Genomic DNA, 11,035 nt, shown 5'->3' with positions numbered 1-11,035 from the left:
CTGACGTTTAGACCACACTGGGGCACTTCTGTTCAGTCCTCTATACTGTATGTGGTCTAAAAATCACATTAGTACTCAAGAGAAAAACCAAGTCTAGCCATTATTTTGGCCAAATGCTCGGGGTTCGCCACCGCAGCTCTACCGACTGGGAAGGGACCCGAACTCCGGGAAGCTATAACTGCTAGAGTATCCCCAAGGACAAGCACGGGCCCCGAGGGTCGGAGTGGCCCCCAAGCTAGCAACAGCTGAGAGACTCACAGCCAGACCAGAATTTTAAAAACCTTAACAATTTATTCGTCTTATTTTCCAGTAAAATATTCACATAATGTCAAAAGAATGGAATGAAAGAGATGTAGCCGACTACCTTTAATTATTTCCACATAAATATTTAAAATCTAAAAACCCCAGCGGATCATCAGACTGAGTAGAAATTTGATTCTTCAAAGCAAGTATTGCTTTACTATTGTCATTAATTCAGTCAGTAATATGACCGAGAACCTGCAGTGGTAAACAAAACGCCTGCTGAGTTGTTTTTTGAGAAGATGTTCTGGCGAACCGTTATGGGTCAATCCAAGAAGAATATGTTATTGAACTGCGTTGCACAGAGTTTCTTTACCTCTTCTGCAAAAAAACAAAAAACAAAAAACAAAAAACAGAAAACAGGGAGGTGAGAAACCGAGGTTTTCACTTTAAAGGTTACAGGATATACATTAGTACTTTCAACTCTTCTGGAACACAGTTGGGAAGAAATGTCCCCATTTACTGACCTTTCCCCTCCAAGGCCTAGGTCAGAAGCGTTCATCAGTCAAGAGAAAGGACAACAAAGCCCCGTGTGCCCCAAGACCTCAGTGCGGTGGCACACAGCGTTCCTCCTCCGAGCCTGGGGAGGCGCAAGCCCCTGACACACCCACGGGCCGGGGGACCACTGAGCACTCTGGTGCAACCCTCCAGGGACCCGAGCCTCCACCTGGGCCGGGGCTCGGGTGCTCCCCAGAGGGGGCATCACCATGACTCCCAGTACCCCCCTGTGCCGGGTGCCTGTTGCTAATGCACATGACTCTTGCTACAAGTACTAAGATGGGAAAAATGTCCTGTGTCCTAGCAGACTTGTGCAGAAAACGAAACCACACACCAACTCATCTCCTATCTAGACCATTGCCCCAGCCGGCCCGCTGGAGCAGAGCAGCCAGGGAGCCCGAGGCAGTGAAGGGGACACCGCCCCCTCCTCCAGCTCAAGCAGCTGTCAGGATCAGCCACAATGCACTGGCCCGGGACCAGACCGCAAGGGCTGGAAGGCAGGAGGGAGGTCCCACGCCATCCCTCCGCTCAGACACAAACTGGGTGGGGGTGCGGGGGAGCCCTGTGACCTGCCGGGTGAACCTGATGGCTCTGCCGCTGTCTCTTCATCACCAGGAATAAAAGTGGACATTTTAATACACAATGAATAAAGCCATGGGATTTTTTTTTCCTTTAGCATTACAGAAAATTTTCCTTCGGCCACTGCCAAATCTCCTGTAACACAGGGAAGTCTTTCACACACTTTTTCAAGGAACTTTGCAACAGAAGAACACAGAATGGATCAAATCACGGTTTCCTTTAAGCAACGGGCATCTGCTCAACTCCCCACCGTCGTGACTCGCTCTCTAGCAGGCTTCCAGGCACACCAAACGGACAGCACCCAAGTACCAAAGCCTACTTACCGTTGACTTCAATCAGGTTTGCGTTTTTTTGGTTCAGAATAACATACAGCTCCCGCTGGTCAGACTTCTTCCCGACAACCCAGTAATCGCTCATCGCCTTCACAATGACTTCTTCGTCCTCATCCACCCTGCAAGACACAAGTTCCAAAATGCAACAGTTTGTTAAAGGGTTAGCTGGAGCAAACAGACACATCTACTCTAAGACCAGAAACTGGAAGCCAGTCACTTGGAAACTGTGGGGAGACACGTGCAAGTGACCAGTGACTCTCGGGCCTCCTGATCTCTTCGGAAGGGGGACCCTCTGAGGTGGCTCTGGGCCACTCCACTTTGAAGAGGATTCCTTCAGTGCTGCTTCCCTCCTTAGAAAGGGAACACCCAAGTTGAGAAGTTGTCAGAATTACCTAGTAAAATCACTGTTGATGTCGCCCAGAATCTTCATTAAATCCGGATGCACGGATGTAAGTGATACACTAGGCGTTTTCCTCATGTGAATTGTACTCTTCTCGGCTAAATTCATATGGTTGAAGTAGATAAACTTAAACTGGGGTTCTTTTTCAGACCTGTGAAAACATGTCATTAAAATGGTAACATTTCTCAGAGAATAATTATCCAAACAATAGCATTACATTGTTAAAACCTTAAATCCATGTGGCTAAGGCCTTGTATTTTCGATGGCTGGGCCTTCAAATCGAGAATCTTAGTTAAGATGTAATAGGCTCCTCGTCCACTAGTAACTTATTTGGTAACCGTGAAGTATTCAATATGATGGAATTTTCCAGAAAGCTCAAGTTTATCTTTTTGAAAAACCAGTATTATAACCATTTTTGTGATGATTTTCTCAATAATAGTGCTTTAGCAATGGCAAACACTTGATTATGCTCTGCATTTTGAATTTTTAAAAACAGATGCAAACTACACACAGGCCACCTGTCTTCCGGCAGACGGGTCAGCAAACGACTAGTGGCCCTGGGGGACAAAAGTGGCCGTTCTTCTAAATTAAACTTTAGCGGCCCATGGCCACACCCATGCATTCACATACGGCCTGTGGCCACTTCCACGCTTCAACGACAGTGGAGCACTTGCAACACGTGCCGCCCACAAAATCTGAAACGCGTATTATGTGGCCCTTTGCAGAAGCTGTTTGCTGACCCGTTTCAGGAGAGTCACGGCTCCGTGATCCCGCGGGGCTGCGGAATGAACGCGCTCCCTGGATGTAAACTGCCACAGAATCGAAGCTTACTCCTGTAACAAAGCTTTCACCACCCGAGAGGGAGAGACTGTTCTAAGACTTATTAGGCTTTTCTGCTGAAGCATAACGAATATTTTAATTGGAACAGACCTTCTATTATTTGAAAAGACTGGACAAGGCTACCACATCGCCTCCCAGGTCCGAGTCTGGACTCCTGAGGGAGCCGCTCCGACAGTGAGGCCACAGCTCCCGGGGCCTCCCGCCCTCCCTGCACCCTTACTTCAGTTATACTCTGGGGTGTGGTGACAGCCTGAGCAGCCCTGCCACTGGGGGGCTCAGAAGCTTCTCTGCTTACTTCAGGGTTAGCAGCCATGTTCTGGTGGGCTGAGGGTACCGGAAATCCGACCTCCGGAAAAGTGGGTTACTACTGTAATACTTTACATCTAGGCAAAGAAAGAATGTGGATGGCTTAGTGTCCAGGAGAATGAAAAGAGAATTCTTAACAAAACCAGAATATGTTTTTAGTAAGCCCCTAAAACTAAGAAAAGCAAGTGTAACTACAAGAAACACTGTTTGGAAAGGTGGAACATTTACAAGACAGCTGGAAAGAGTTGGGCATTTCGTTGTCCGGGCAAACGTCTACCCAGCCGCAATCAGGCTTACAGTCCTGGCTGTTCTGTGTCACCCCAAAACACTTGCTGTGGCCTCCCTCTTTCCCTCATTTAGAGTTACGTAAGATACTCTTCTAAGAAGATTTAAATTACCTCTTTGGTACCCCTGATGGAAATTTACATTTGGCAAATGCTATCCAGTAGTTAAGACAGGGACCAATGCGGCCTTTTTCCACTCTGCCTTCCACGAGGAGGACGTAAAAACAGGAGTAGAAAAACTGCTACTTGCTTTTCCACTATTAACTTGTCCTCTTAATGAAAGAAAGAGGAGAGACCAGATCACAATAAAAACAGCAAGGATAATGTTCATCCTATAGGCTTACTGGTTCTATCAAAAGTAACATCTAACAAACGGTATGCAAGTTTTGAAGGAGTAGCAGCCACATTCACCTGGTATCTTTTCCAAAGACTGGAAACCGATTCCTCTTAAACACCAGAGCATTTTTTTTCTCTAAACACAGAAATGCAAATTTCCTGCCTCCTTAAAAAAGAACATGCTAAATAAAGTTAACTACGTCAACAGAAAATACACTGAACACAGGGAAATACAGAATCCTTCTTGACAATCTGTTACGAAGTTTGGCTTAAAATATCCTAGCACAGTAACGATATCCTCAAAGAACACGGAAAGGTGGGCCTGTCTTAAGTGGTTGTTTTTGGAGGGGACTTTGTTTTCTGTCAGCTTCACATCCCTTTGCCTCTTCCTTCTACAATTGGCTGAAAACCCAAGTATCTGTGATTGGCAGAGTCACAGGGAGGGTCCCCATGAGGAAACAGCATCCGTTTAACTGAGCTGCCGGAGACGTCAGTGTTTAAGGACCAGGTATGTGAAAACCCACCCAAGCTCCAAGAGCGCGCCAGGAAAGGCTTGGACTGATGGAGGAAATCCGCGGTTCAGCAGGCGCCTGACTGCCTGTGGAGTCTCCCTGCGGACGTCAATGGCTGGCTGGGAGCACCGAGACCATCTGGTGGCTTTACTTGTTCTGGGCCTCGCTCCAGACGGCTTAGGTTGCCACACACGTGGCTTCTAGGTGAGGATGGCTATTCCTCACTTAACAAACTGAACTGAAAAATAAGATTCTGAATTGACCGGCGTGTAGACTGTACACAGTACGGCGCTTGCTCCTTTGCATGTCTAGGGTAATCGGGAAGTGGGGCACAGCTGAGCCCTTGGACTATGCACGTGAACTCCACCCTGGAAAGAAAGCTCCCCCGCCCCTGCTCTCCCTCTGCATGCCAGCCCGGCAGACCCATCCCATCTCGCTTCCCTCTTGCCTGGCATCCCGTCCTGAGCCTCATCGTTACCAACCTTCCATCAGTGGGCGCACTCCTCACTAGAAATCCTAGCACCATCAACCTCCCAAGCAACTGGGCTGGTTTACGAATGTATTCAAAGTGACTGATAGAAAAGGATTACACAGGGGTGCCTGGGTAGCTCAGTGGGTTAAGCCTCTGTCTTCGGCTCAGGTCATGATCTCAGGGTCCTGGGATCGAGCCTTGCATCGGGCGCTCTGCTCAGTGGGGAGCCTGCTTCCCCCCCCCCCCACCCTGTCTGCCTCTCTGCCTACTTGTGATCTGACAAATAAATATACAATCTTAAAAAAAAAAAAAAGGATTAGACAAATTGCTCACAGGAAAGAGTCTCCCTTTCCAGTGACTTTGTACTTCCTCCTCCTCCTCACACCTTTCCAAAATTCAGCATTCAAAGCGGCTGGTGAGTGGGAATATGTGAAAGAAACAGAAACAAATGTCTTAGATTCAGAAAACTATCGATATGGGGGGAAAAGTCTTAAATTAGAGCCCATCCTCTAGCCCTTAAAAATTCCAGGTGAATTAGACTGAGACACAGAAGATAAAACCATAAAAGGACCACAGATGAAAATGGCATTTTAAAAATGATGTTGGGATAGAAAGCTGTACGTAGGCCAGGGAAAAGAGAAATCTAAAGGAGATGCCCAACGAAATGGATTACATATAAATCCCAGACATGTTATCAAAAATAGTAAAACCAAACTCAAAAAAATACGTGGCATGACTGAAGAACGTGGACGTAAAAGCAAAGATACAAAGCACTTGAGTGGGAAGAGCCAATGGACACGGACAGACAGTTGGTGGAAGAGACAGAAATGCCAACCTCGATGGCACCTAGCAGACGTCAAGACACACCGCAGAGAATGAGTGGCTCCTGTGGGAGGTGACCACATTGTCACTGCACATTCCCTTTGCCCTAGAACTCCATGCTAGGGACATCTCCTAAGAGGATGCGTACACGTACGCACCAGACTGCTTAATACAGAGCTATTTTAATGCTAATGTCTAGAACCAGACTTCCCAGCAAATGCCACAATGATTCAACAAACAGAGCACATCTATCCAATGAAGTACCGTGAAGCCCTGAAAGAGGAGAGGCCGATCCATATTTATTGATTTAAAATGATGTTCTTGCCATATGTATTTTTTTTCTATAGATTTTACTTACTTATTTGACAGAGACAGCAAGAGAAGGAACACAAGCAGGGGGAGTGGGAAAGGGAGAAGCAGGCTTCCCGCTGAGCAGGGAGCCCAATGCGGGCTTGATCCCAGGACCCTGGGATCATGACCTGAGCCGAAGGCAAACACTTAAGGACTGAGTCACCAGGCACCCCTCTGCCATGTATTTTTTAAAAGGTACAGATTTACAGCATGACAATAGTTTAAGAAACCCATCCATAAAGAACACTGTGTATATGTTACTGTTTTCCTATGTGTACAAGTCTAAAAAGATACAAGCTAAATGAGAGAAGATTTCCAATATTTATATTTCTGAATTTAAAAACTAAGGCTATAGGAGTGCCTGGGTGGCTCAGTTAAGCATCTGCCTCTGGCTCAGGTCATGATCTCAGGGTCCTGGGATCAAGTCCCGCATTAGGCTCCCTGCTCAGAGGGGAGTCTGCTTCTCCCTCTCCCCTTGTTCCTGCTCTCTCTCTCTCTCAAATAAATAAAATGTTTAAAAAAAAGTTAAGGACATAAATTACACTCAAAAAAACAAAAAAATTTAAAATAATTGAATTGCAAAGTCCTTGAGTAGAAAAAATCAAGATGTCAGACACGTAATAGAAACGAAAGACCAACGAATCTACTTCACACCATTCTTTAAAGGGGTGACCTCAATTTTCTAAGGAACAATGAAAAGAACTGCAGCTTAAGCATATGGATTCAACACTCAACTTTATGCCCCAAGTCAGCTCTACAGCTGGTGTCCACGGAGAGTTGAGGCTAACAGAACAGCTAGGCACCAGGGTCCTGGCGTTGACCTCTGGGGTCAGGACGGGGATGGCTGGCTGCCTCATACAGTACCCCTCACCCCTCAGCAATGAGGGCAGGAGCTGGGATGTGAGTCGTGGAGATCCTAGGACTGGTATATAAAATGGTTTGATCTGAGTCAGGATTTCCAGAAGAAAAGCACATTATCTTTTGTACTGAAGAGCATTTTCCTCCGGTCAGCTGATACTTAACAGCTTGGCAAGCGACAGCTCCATTACATATAAAATCTCAGATGCGTCGAGAGCACCCTAAGGTCAACTTTCAAAGACAAGAACAACTATGCCTCTAGAGCCTCTGTTCTTGGCACTGCCCTAAGGTGTGCGTTCTACCATCGAGTTTTCCGATGTCCATCTTTCAGGGGCCACGGACACTACACAGCGGTTCTGTTACCAGTAACTGTCCCCCGCAATGGAGCTATACTAGACCATACAGAGCCAAGAGTTAAGTACAGAATCTAAGGGGGAGGGGGCTGTGTGTGTGTTCACGGTGTCATTTTTTCCACCTTCCTGTTTGCAAATTTCCATAATAAAATATCAGACAGAAAACTTCTTCCTAGTGAAATTAGATTGTTAATGTCCATGGCCCTCTCCTTTCTTCAAACTATTGTTTTGGGGGAAAAAAAAATCTCAGAGCCCTTCCTCTAGCCCTTGAAAATTCCAGGTGAATTAAAGATTGAAACATGGAAGATAAAACCCTAAAAGTACCAGAGATAAAAATGGCATAGTTTTATAATATCAGGGTAGAAAGCCATGAGTATGACACCAAAGGTAGAAATCTAGAAGAAGTGACTAATAAATGAACTATATAAATCCCAAACTTGTATATTATAAAAAACAATAAAACCGAAGTTAAAAAAAATGAAAAATACGTGACATGACGGCTGTACAATCCTGAGGAGAGTTGACCTTTGCAGAATAGGAGGTCCCTGACAAGCCAGACTTCCTCAGATATTTGCTGGTGAGCTCATGAAAATCCGTCACATTCCCAGAAAGCAGAGGCAGAACAGTTAACATGTCCAGCAATCTCCCGGGGATGGGGGGGCAGGTTGGGAAAGCAGGGAACTTACTAGACTTTCTCTCTCTCCACTCAGCAGTTTATAACTTGCATGATACCAAACAGATCTTACTCACTTATGCTTCTTTCAGAAATGAAAATCTGACAGTTTCACAGTGAAAAAAAGGAAACCTCGAGAGACAAACCACAGAGATGCTGAAATCTAGGAAACAAATTGAGGGTTGCTGCAGGGAAGGTGGGTCGGGGGTGGGGTACCTGGGGGATGAGCATTAAGGAGGGCACTTGAAGCAGCACTGGGTGTTACGTGCAACTGATGAGTCACTAAATTCTACCCTGAAACTAATAATACACTGTATGTTAATTAAATTGAGTAAAAAAAATTAAACCTCAAGATGCAAAGTGGTCAGGCACATTCATTTCTTGGCTTAATCTTTTCTGATGCGAAGTAAGCTGGTGACAGTAACAATCCACATGCAGATACAAAACCTATACGGACTATCACCCGGACCCTGTGTGTGTCCTCTCTATAGGCTGGGGCTTCTGGAAGATGAATACGTACAGCATGGGGCCACTATGAATACAGGTTATACATAAATTCATACATGTTAGTAACTTCTCAAACATACAGGAAGTCCATATAAAGAGGGCTTTTGTTTCTCGAATTAACTTTATGGTATATGACTTTACGTTGGGAAGAGGGTAGAAAGAGGTTCAATGACTTCCCAGTGTTCTTAGAACCAAAATGAGTTTAACCGGAGTCTCCCAATACACGCCTGGAGCTACAGTCTTTCAAGGCACCAGATTCTGGCCCAACGCCCTAATGGCCTATAGCACGGCCAACTCTCCGCCACACATGTATGTACAACAGGCAAGGTACTTTCTGTCTGCACGAGGCAAAGTCCTGCTGATCACCACGGCCAGTGTGAATTTACAGTCCGGGCTGGTCCAGTGGGATGTGAGGTGGCCCTCATGGGGTCCAGCCCACAGGCACAGCTAGCACACCCCACCCCACTCCTTGACACCACAGTCAGGGGGCGGGCTGAGGGAAGGTATTCACAGAAGACCCCGCCCCCACTGTCATCTTGGAGCAGAAAAGCTTGGGAACGGTTCCTCAGTTCCCCAGGGAGCTTTTCAGACAGGACTGAGCGGCACGTTTGTTCTCCGGAGTCAGAGAAAACACAAATGATATTACCATCCATTTCCTTAAGTAAAAACTACCCTTCTTCTTCCCAAACCAGTTAAATGCTAGAAAGTAAACACGAAGCGAAGTACAAACCCAGACATTCTTTTGTTGATGTTAAACTGCTCACAAATGTCAGATGCCAGCACTGTGAGCTGGGGCCCAACAATGCTGTCCAGTCTTCGGCAAAAATCCAACGTGGGCTGTACAGAGGCTAACGAGTAATTTAAAAAATACCAGTAAGTTTTAGAATTCTTTGGGTTGAAAAGGTCAGTATTCATCTAACGGTCTTAATTACAGTATTCCAATGAAAACTTTACGGATCAGGAAAATAAAACAATTAAATGACTGGCTCTCCCTCCCCTCCCAAAGAGAAGAGAAACAGGAGAGTCAAAGTTAGTTATAGTTAAAGTGTACAAGAGTCGAAGACCTATCTCATTGTGAATATCAATTAAAGCACACCCCGTGGGGTGGTAAGTTGGCCGAAGAAGATCAAGTATTTAACACACCACACAGCACCCAGGGGCCAGCAGCCCTCCGGTGCTTTACAAACGTGACCCGATTTAACCCCCTAAGCCCCCTTTGGAAAAGGTACTCCTGTTATCACTTCACAGGGAGGGAGGCGGAGAAAGGTGCCCACGGCCAACTGCTAGGAAGCAGGTAGGCTAGGACTTTAAAAATATGAGACAGAGCTAGTCCTCTGGCAGAGCTCACAGAGGGGAGCCGTGCTTAATAGAGCCTCTATGACAACATGTTTACTGTTTAAGGACAGAGCACAGCAAAGCGTAAAGAGAGAAGGCTTATCTACACGGGCTGAAGTCGGATACAGGTGTGTACCTACCATCAATCATAAAGCACACAGCTGCACTCATGGCCTGGGAAGAGAAAACAAACCAAGGATTAAAAAAAAGGGCATACAAAAGAAATTCGATGACCCAGTGCAGTGGCTCTCCTGAATTATGACTTGAATCACTTGGTCAAGATATTTTTTAGTCAACTGGAGAAATCTGGATATGGACTAGAGAGCAGAGAACTTTAAGGAAAGTGTATATCCTGCCAGGTGTGCTAATAACACGGTGGTTAGGTGGAAATAGATGCCCTCCTTAGACATGCAAAATGAAGCCTTGGCAAGTGAAATGACATGATCTAACATGTGCAAGCAAAAAAATAAAATAACATAAAAACCACACAGGGAAAACAGATGGAAGATAAGCATGCTGTTCATTAAATTAAGCTGTGTGATGGGCGCCTGGGGATTCATTCTTCTAGTCTATTTTTGCGTATCTTTGAAGTTTCCATGAACACAGTTAAAACGCCCCAGTAGATGAATGTCCCCTTGTCTCCCCTTTCATGATAGTGAATGTTGCAGCGGTGACACTGGCTACAGCAACCAAGACCATAAATCAAATAACCAGACATGGTTAAACGTATTACTGCAGACACTACACAGTGGCAAAAAGTCACACAGAACATACGGCCTTCGGAGAAAAAGCCACAGAGCTCCCGAGGCCCGTTCCCGCGGGCAGCCACCGGAACGGTTTTGGAGACCTTGGCTCTAGACCACTGCGGCCTTCAGAAGGCATGCTGAGTCCCTACTCACGTCCCGACAGGAATGACCCCTCATCGGCCTTTTCCTCCCCGCTGCTTAGAGCCACTCCAGCTTCCCCACAGGTGACCCTACAGCCCCAAATGGCCCACTTCTCACGCCACAGTCGCAGGGACAAGCTCCCGGATGGCTGCTTTTCATACGAGCACACTTACCCCGTCCCCCATCCCTGCACCTCTCCCTACATCCCCCTCTCAGCCTCCGGCAGCCGTAACTGTTTTTGCACGGGCATACTCAAGCACACGTGCGCTCTTCTGTAAGTGAATCATAACTCTCACCCGCTTATAAACAGGTCGCAACATTGGTGGCCCACAGGCGAGTTCCACCCAGTATGTGTCTCTTTCTCTGTAACTTTGACTTAGAGGCCCACTA

General features: G+C 46.2%; 1 protein-coding gene across 2 annotated transcripts in view; it reads right to left on the bottom strand.

Annotated features, from left to right (window-relative positions):
* Positions 1-268: 268 nt before the first annotated feature.
* CCZ1 (CCZ1 homolog, vacuolar protein trafficking and biogenesis associated) overlaps positions 269-11,035 on the bottom strand; it is a 31,196-nt gene continuing 20,429 nt past the window's right edge. Inside the window, exons 11-16 of one of the 2 annotated variants that reach the window (XM_080830461.1) lie at positions 9,899-9,932; positions 9,188-9,271; positions 3,245-3,332; positions 2,102-2,260; positions 1,701-1,828; positions 275-621 (exon numbers count right to left, since the gene is read on the bottom strand). In XM_080830461.1, the coding sequence (XP_080686587.1) occupies positions 566-621; positions 1,701-1,828; positions 2,102-2,260; positions 3,245-3,332; positions 9,188-9,271; positions 9,899-9,932 (549 nt within the window). In that variant the 3' untranslated portion in view covers positions 275-565. Of the gene's footprint in view, positions 622-1,700; positions 1,829-2,101; positions 2,261-3,244; positions 3,333-9,153; positions 9,272-9,898; positions 9,933-11,035 lie in introns of both variants that reach the window. The other variant, XM_080830462.1, reaches the window with a different exon arrangement.

Source organism: Martes martes (genome assembly GCF_963455335.1).
Source record: "Martes martes genome assembly, chromosome: 18".
NCBI lineage: Eukaryota > Metazoa > Chordata > Mammalia > Carnivora > Mustelidae > Martes > Martes martes.
Note: the sequence above shows the minus strand (reverse complement) of the source record. Positions and strands in the feature narration are given on the sequence as shown.